Source organism: Rattus rattus, chromosome 8, assembly GCF_011064425.1.
Source record: "Rattus rattus isolate New Zealand chromosome 8, Rrattus_CSIRO_v1, whole genome shotgun sequence".
Classification (NCBI taxonomy): Eukaryota; Metazoa; Chordata; class Mammalia; order Rodentia; family Muridae; genus Rattus; species Rattus rattus.
In genome coordinates, this window is record NC_046161.1 from 5,003,035 (window position 1) to 5,011,438 (window position 8,404).

The window sequence follows — 8,404 nt, forward strand, 5'->3', positions numbered from 1 at the left end:
GGGAAGCCATCAAGTCAATAAAGACAGAAATGACCATGTCTTGGTCTCCTTGTAAAAGACATGGTGGGTGGAGTCAGGGGTGTGGCAGGTCTTTCGGGATGTAATTGAATGTGGCAGAGGAAAGGGGACTTGTCTCTTAACTTCCTCCCTGGCCAGCATTGGTTGATGGAGCTCTAGTGTTGTCTGTGGTGTTTGTAAATCAGATTTCATATGAAAGTCCCAGATTCTGGCTGCTCTTAAAACAGAGGCTCTGGCTGCCCAGAGTTTGGTGCTGGCTGTGTAGGGGTTTGTCGTTGTTCCTTTTAAGAGTGATATAAATACCTTTCTGGGTTGCAAAGCATCCAATGGCGTCCATCATCACCCAGACAATGAGGTTCATCAACAACCTCCACTCTTATTCTTCAAATATCACAATTACTCAACGTATTTACCATATCTTTTAGGTATAAGATAACTTGAAAATTAAAGTGGAATAAAAAACAAAACCACAACAAAAGCAAATAACAAAACAACGACAAAGCAGCATTCTCAGGAGCTTTCTAACAAATCACAGCATATATTTGTTGTCATTGTTCTTTAAGACTAAGTCTTTCTTTGTAGCTCTGGCTTTTGAAGAACTTGCTCTGTAGACCAGGCTAGCCTCAACCTCATGGAGATCTGCCTGCCTAGGCTCCCGGGTGCTGGGAATAAAGGTGTGCACCGCCACTGCCCAGCCAGATCACAGTATATTTAAAACCAGCTTATGCTATTGGCTGCCAGTTCTTTTGCCTCCTTAGGATATGCTGTGTAGAAACAGAAGCAGAATTTCCAATGTGTCAGTGATATACAGGGTGTGATCTGCTCACAATAGAGTCACACAGTTTGTGAAGAATGCATTGATGTGGACCCATCAGTACTCATCTTTAGGTTACAGTCTAAGTATTATTAACATTACTTAAGAGTAGTTTTATCAACTTGATATGTCAGGTTGCATATCAAGGATGCCCTCCTCTTTTCTGAGGAGACAGAGGGACTGGGGGGATCAAGTGAAAAGGAGGGAGGGTGAGAAGGAAGGGAGGGCAAGGACATAAGGACATAAGTTAGTTAATTAGTTTTAAAAAGTAGTTGTAGCTACATTTGAATTTAATGTTGTTTTTATGAACTTCCTTGATCTTCCAGCCAAGCCAAAGCCATGTACTCCTGCAAAGCAGAGCACAGCCACGAGCTGTCCTTTCCCCAGGGGGCGATCTTTTCCAATGGTGAGTATCTCTGTCAATTACTGCCCTGACTCTAGGAGAGCATAAGGGAACCGTAGCACAGTTAGAGAGGGTTCAGAGTCCATCCCACACCCCGGTTCTCAGATCTTTCTCAGGGAACACATCTTTCTAGATCCCAGCCTCCATCATAGGAACCTTTCCTCACAAGACATGGTAATACACTCCTGAATCTGGCAAGAGGACCACTAGCTTGAGGACAGCCAGACATACATAATGAGTCTGTCAGGGCTAGCCTGGAAAGTATATTATATTTACAAAAACATATAGAACGGGCTATTTTAGACAAATATAGTTTATCTAATTGATTGTGGGAGTACAGAGAGCCTTCCAACTATGTAAGGGCAGTAATAACATGAGTACATAGATCCTTAGCTGACTGTTTAGTTTGCAGTAATTATTTGAAGCTGCATTATTATTTGGAGTAACATTTATTTGCTTCTTTTTTGACCAGTACATCCATCAGTGGAGCCGGGGTGGCTAAAGGCGACTTATGAAGGCAGAACAGGACTAGTCCCTGAAAACTACGTTGTCTTCCTCTAATAGTATTAGTGGATGGCAGTATCTTCATGGTATCCATGGTAACACATAATCAGTGCTATAATTTTATCTGACACAGATATGGGGGACCAGCCACTAAAAGAAACATCTATGTGTCTCAAGTTTTTCACCAGCAGACTATGTAGCTCCTACTTGATGGAAAGAGAAACACAAATATTTGCATCATAGCTATTCTTTTTGCTGTTTTCTTACTTTTAAGATATGCTTCTCTCTCTCTGTCTCTTCCTCTCTCTCTCTCTCTCTCTCTCTCTCTCTCTCTCTCTCTCTCTCCCTCTCTCCCTCTCTCCTCTCCCTCTCTCAGATAAGAAGTGATTTGTGACAGAGTCTGCTTGCTAGCAGTTGCAGAATCCTAGATACCAAACCCAATCCTGCATACCCCAAATTTGGAAGTCAGAAATCTGCTCTGCCCATGTTAAAATCTGTTCCTTATTGCCTGATAGTCTCTGGGGAACCTTGAAATCATTACTTTAAAATTGTAATTTAAATTGTTCATTTATTATTTTTGTTTTTTTAATATACTGTTTTTATATGTGATTGTTTTGCTGGTCCTAAACATTTCAAGAAAATCAGTCCTTATTTTATCATAACTATATTTTATTTGTTTTCTAAGATGATAGTATTTGAAAGCAATAATGTATATGAAGTCTGTAAAGTAAGCCGAGTGTAAGTCAAACACTGATTCCACCATAAGCAGTCCATCCAGAACAGTAGATGGTTTCTCTGGTTCCAGGCACAAGTCGGAGAAACACGTCTGTAAAGCCTGTAGGGTATATTTTTGTTGCAGGCTAGATGTGACTTGTGAAGCCCAGATGAGCCATCCTTCCTTTAGACGTCATGTAAACTGATCTTGGGACTTTTATAAAATTTTCCATTAAAACACACGTGTTAATAAATCACATGTGCACATCTTTTGCTTCCTGTCAGTATGGTGACATTGCAATGGCCATTGTGGGCCAATGTAAAGGTGTGGTATAGCATGCAGCCAGCCCACTGGAAATGCTAAGGCCTCTGGTTTTAAAGATGGGGAAGTTTTGGCCTCAGATGCTGTTGTACAAACGATAAAGACATTGTTTGCAACTCTTAATTGAGAAACTGTGCCTTCTAAACCTTTTTTTACTGGAAACAGGAAATGAACACCTACTCGATTCTTAGACCACAAAGTGTGCTTTCTTAAAAAAAGATTTATTTATTTATATGAATGTTTTGTCCACATGTGTGTATGTGTACTACATGTATGCCTTTTACCCATGAAGGTCAAAAAAGAGAGGCTAATAGCCTTGAATTAGAATTACTGAGGGAACTGAGTTACTAATGGTCCTAACTGCTGAGCCATAACTCCAGCCCCCGACCACAGAGTTTGAGAGCAAGCCATCATTGTTAACAGGAATGGAATTTACAAGGTTTTCTAGGATGGCATTCAGCCATAGCCTTTCCTATGAATTCCACTGAATTATAGACCTCATACAGCAGAGAGGTATTTACTCTTCCATATGAGGTTACAAACTAAGGGTTGTATATCAGCCACTCCTTCTATCATAACCTATTTCAATAATTCCAATGAGTATATACAATGACAAAAAGCACTTCTTCTCCACAGTCTGAAAGGTTGTCTGCCCAGAGCATGCGCCCGTGTGGCCTTGCTATCTAACTGACTTCTTCAACCTTTTCTCTACTTCATAGACACGCAGGTGTCTAAAGAGGTACGAAGCTATTGTTGCGTGGTATAGGCTATAGTCTTGTTTTATTCTGCATTACATCAGCATTTCTAGAGAAAATAAGCAGAGTATTCACACAGCGCTATGCCTCAGTGCATTTATGCTTTTAAATAAGTTAAGATATGGATTAGAATTAACAAGTAGAGAGTAACAGTTGACAGACAGATGTATCCAAAAATAACACCAGTGAACTGAAGGCCGTGAGTGCAAAGCATCTCACAAAGATTTGACCTGAGAGGAAATCAATGAAATCTTGGCTCTTTCTCTTTCTTTCCTCTGGATTCTAGTCTCTGTACACTGCAGTGAGGTATTGTTAAACCCTTTGGTCAAGGTGGGTATCTGGTGGCTTTTAGTATACAAATGGCATTGCTGCCTCTGGTCACCGTTTTCTGGGACTGAAGGTAGCCTTTGTAATGCACCAGTTGCCTCTCTGCAGGGCTTTCTGTTGAAGCCCTTTGTCATCAACCCCTTGCAACCTGTTAGATCAGCATCCCTGCAGGGAAGCTGGTTTGCTCTCCAAGACCAACTTGGCAGTAAGTATCCAATATCTTTCTCCACTGCTGCTGCACAGAGAAATCCCAACTTTTCATTTTATTTTAATGTAGACCCTAACATTCCTGCCTCCCAATTGTGAGCTTTGTAGGACTAGGTTATGAAACACAGCTCTCCTTTCTGCTGGTGAGATCTACTCTGTCAGTATGTGTTTGAGGCTCCTTCCCTGAAACAAGACACAAACATGCTGGTTCATGTTGCACTTGCGCTTTTAGAGTTCTTTCTTTGTGTTGATTGCATATGTGAGGAAACCATGAGGATATATGGGAGAAAGGTTAAGGGCGCTTTCCCCTGAAGTAAGTATCCTGCAGATGAGGCATGCAAGAGCACTGCAGAGATGAAGATGTGTGCTCTGGAGTGCCCGGAAGGAAGGTGTGCAGGGCAGGAGAACATTGCTGGTGATGGAAAGAGTCCTGCTCCAAACTGTGAGACTATCGACGTCATGAAGAACCTGACCTGCTCAGGGACAGTGAGATGTGTTAGAACTGTCATACCCACACTCTGAATGCTACAGTATGCACCCAAATAAAGGCCTATAGTGTGATGGATGTGAGGAAAGCATTGGGGACTGATGTAATTCTCTTGGGTGTTCTGTACGAGTATCCTTGGGTTTGAAACACTGGTATATTCGACTCTTGGCCTGTGCTGCCATTCTACTCCATTTGGTTCATACAAGTTAGTCATTCAACTGAACGATTTTCCTAATGTATTGTTTCTGAAAAGTAAAAGAATCTTTCAATCTCTTCAGTGTCTGTGCAGTGTGAAGAAGCATTGTCTCTTGCTTACTGGTATGGTTTATTGTGTTACAGGCAGGACTGAAATATTCACCAATAGCCCTTTTGCTGTCAGACTTTGTCAGGGATAGTGGGTGAAAGAGAGAACAAGTATTACTTTATATTTCTGCTAATCCCCAACTACTGAGATCCCAAGTAGTGACAATAAAAATACATAAGACTTCCTCCATTTTCTCCTCAGTAGTTACCGATCCATACAGTGACTGCCTTTAGAACACATGCTATGTCGAGAATACATGAAATCTCTCTCTGCTTCTGTGAAGATATCCTGCTGCTAACTTCTCTTCCCACCTCAAATCCTTCTCTTACACAGAGGCTAATTAGAAAAGTTGTCCTAATAATTCAGAACATTGTCTGATAGTGCTGCCTGAGCATGCCTTATTGAGAAAAGCCTGAGTCTTTTCGATTGTGGAATACTGTGTATAAATAAGACACCTTATGTTCTAACAGATATTCTAAAATATGCATTGATTGCAGGCATGGAACCCAGCTCAAATCAGGAAAATAATTTCTGTTCATATTTGCTATACATAGCTTAAAAGTCATTTCAAACAATATGTTTAATATATACAGAGGCAAGTTTCACAAACTGTAATTTTTCAGTTGTAGAACCACGCAAGTGCTCAAAATAAATTTTAGGGTTTGTGGACCACGATTCTTTCCTGTGTAGCATGTTTGTGCTAATGGTGCCTTAGCAGCCAGAGTTCAATATGATTAGTTTATTAACTAATACCAGAAGCACTTCACCTTAGGAACAGACTTTGTCTTTTGAATTCACAATGCATTTCTTCTTATCATGACCTCATGTCACTGTGTGAGACTTTGAAAATCATCTCTCAGTAGAGACAAAAGCAGAGGTTTGACCTCTACCTACGAAATTACAAGAGGGAAATTACTCCCTCTTGACTGTAGATTTTCCAATGAGGGTCTAATTTCACTTCCTTTGTTTTCTCTTGCTTTCTAAAATAAAAACGCTTTTAAAAAATGAGATTAGCATTTCCAAATAGTCTGACCCCAGTCAACCTGTCTTTTTCAGTTAATAACAGGCATTTATCAACTTCCTGACCACACTTGACTTGTTTGTCCATCCTGCTTTGAGTAGTAATACCTTTGGAAAAACAGGCTTATGAATGACACAGCACTTTAAGCACTGAGTGATACTTCAAAAAGAATGATAAGATTGCTACATCCATCTTTTTAAGAAACCACTGTAGGAATGTTGACAATATTCACTGGAAGACACTTGGCAGGAAACTGATCAGTATTTGCACAATCAATAAACTCCCCCTGTAGATGAGGGTATGTTGTCATGGGCCCAGAAGGGTATGATGTCATTCCTTGTATGACAGACAGGCCATGCTTGTGGGTAGGGATCTCTTAGGGTTATAAGAAGAAGTCAAGTCTTTGTGTTTACTGAATAAGCCCAACAGGCAAGAAGCATTTTTCATGGTTCAGAATGTTCATGAGGAGGTCTACTTGAGGCAGTGAAGTGTGGGAGGGAGTTGTAGCTGAGCATCCCAGAACACCTCAGTTAGATGGCGGTGTTCCCACCATTGGCCATCTCTCCTTGGTGCCTCCCATAATCTGTGCTCTTCCATAGTTGATATGGAAGCCATGGCTGAATCTACTTACCTCTGATGAAGACTGCACTGCTCTCTATGTCACAACATGGTGAAGGTTCTGTGTGCCATAGTCCTCTCCCACCTACCTTTTGAGGTAAAGGGCATGTACTTTGCTGGATCTGGGAGCACCACATGTTCATACTCCATGCTTAAAACATACAATACCACACACACCATTATAAATAGGGAGTCTAACAGGGAAGATACCTGTGTCTTTATTTGTAGTCCATTTACGTAGTGTTCAAGTTTGAGGTACTATTGTCTATGTAAAAGTCAGATATTTAGGTGCCAAACCAGGAGCTCCTTTGCAGCCATTAAATGAAGAATTAAGTAATAAGTATGGTGAAAAATTATAGTCAAAAATCTATCACGCTGATTCTTTGCTTGTTTTGTCGTGTTTCTGTATTTATCTGCACTCATGTTATTCCTGATCTAAGTGGGCACAATAACTTTGCTGTACATTTATACTTGTGTCTCAAATGCCTTTAAAAACAAGCTACATATAAACACATTCTAACTTAGTCTTTTACTCCACTGGAGAGTAGTTGTCTGGACTTCATGTTAAGGAAAACCAAAATTTTCAGTCAGCTCAGAAAACCATTAATTTGGGATTTAGTTATGTGGGGAATCATGAACACTTGGTGATGTTCTCCTAATAAACTAGAAAGAGAGGTTAGGAGAATATTTCTTATGATCTTAATAATTCACTTATCTGAGGAGAGATTAGAAATGGGCCGTGTAACTATAACAGCCTGTACCTGATTTTTTTCAATATACCACATCATCATAAGCATTCACCAGTCTACTATGGAGGAAGTATTCCTGTATGGCTGGCTGGCTGTTTTAGAGTGCTATGTATGATCTTCCAGAGTTCAGGCGCCAGTATCAGTGTCTTGTAGAGGGGCAGCTAAGTGTTAGAGCAATGACGTTCTTAGACCCTTTAGTTCAGCTCAGGGATCAGCTTAATGAACTCATCTGAGTGAGATGCCCCAGTCAGCTTATTTGTAAATCTGCTCAGCCAAGTTGTCTCAAGTTTCTGGCAAAGTCACATTGCATAATAAATTATTGTAGTAAGCCAACAAAATTCAGCATGGCTGTTATGGAGTAATAGAAGTTAAAAGTGGTTTCATCGTAGGGCCAGAGCCCTAGATTTCATTAAGCTCAGGCTTGGGGATGGAGAGATGCCCATGCAAATATTACACCCTCAGTCAAAATTCCTAGGAGGTGCATAAAGCTGTGTGCAGTCGTCCCAGTGCTCCTGTGACATGGGAGGAAAAGACAAGAGAATCACCAGAAGTTTATGGGACCCAGCTTTGTGCATGTAATGGTGAACAACGGAGAGAACTTGTCTGAAACAGGGATGAAGGCAAGGATCGAAGGACCATCATAGGTTGCCTTTGACAACTCTTGCATACCGCATGTATATCTGCACTCACACAGCCAAACCTTGCATGTGTGTGCACAAATGCCCATGCATGCATGAACTCACATGAGCACACACACCTATACACACATATACACACCATATATACACACATCATAATAAACGCAAAAGCTTATTTAGAATAATTTTATCAATCTTTTCTCTCTGACTGCATAATGTAGTGACTGGTGCTCCTACGGTCTCTTCTTTTTCTTCTCAAACGGAAGCTTCAGTTCTTAGTAGAAGATACAAAAGCTGAAAATAAAGTTTACATTCACTAGCCTCTTGGTTTTATGACCAGACTGATGGGGAAATATACATACAACTTCCTTGCTAGCTCTTAAGGGCAGGAGACCTCATTCCTCCATCTTGCTGCTGAGACAAGGATCAAGTTTGTGTCCTAACAGTACATACAGTTCAGATTGGCGAAGCAACAAAGTAGGACTGTGGATCTTTGGACAATTCCATGGAGGAGAATGGCATT

General features: G+C 40.7%; 1 protein-coding gene across 1 annotated transcript in view; it reads left to right on the plus strand.

The window, feature by feature from the left end:
* Positions 1 to 2,025, plus strand: part of Arhgap42 (Rho GTPase activating protein 42) — a 224,626-nt gene extending 222,601 nt beyond the window's left edge. The window contains exons 23-24 of the mRNA XM_032909333.1: positions 1,159 to 1,238; positions 1,708 to 2,025. Coding sequence (XP_032765224.1) covers positions 1,159 to 1,238; positions 1,708 to 1,796 — 169 coding nt within the window. The 3' untranslated portion in view covers positions 1,797 to 2,025. The remainder of the gene's footprint in view (positions 1 to 1,158; positions 1,239 to 1,707) is intronic.
* The last annotated feature ends 6,379 nt before the right edge of the window (positions 2,026 to 8,404 follow it).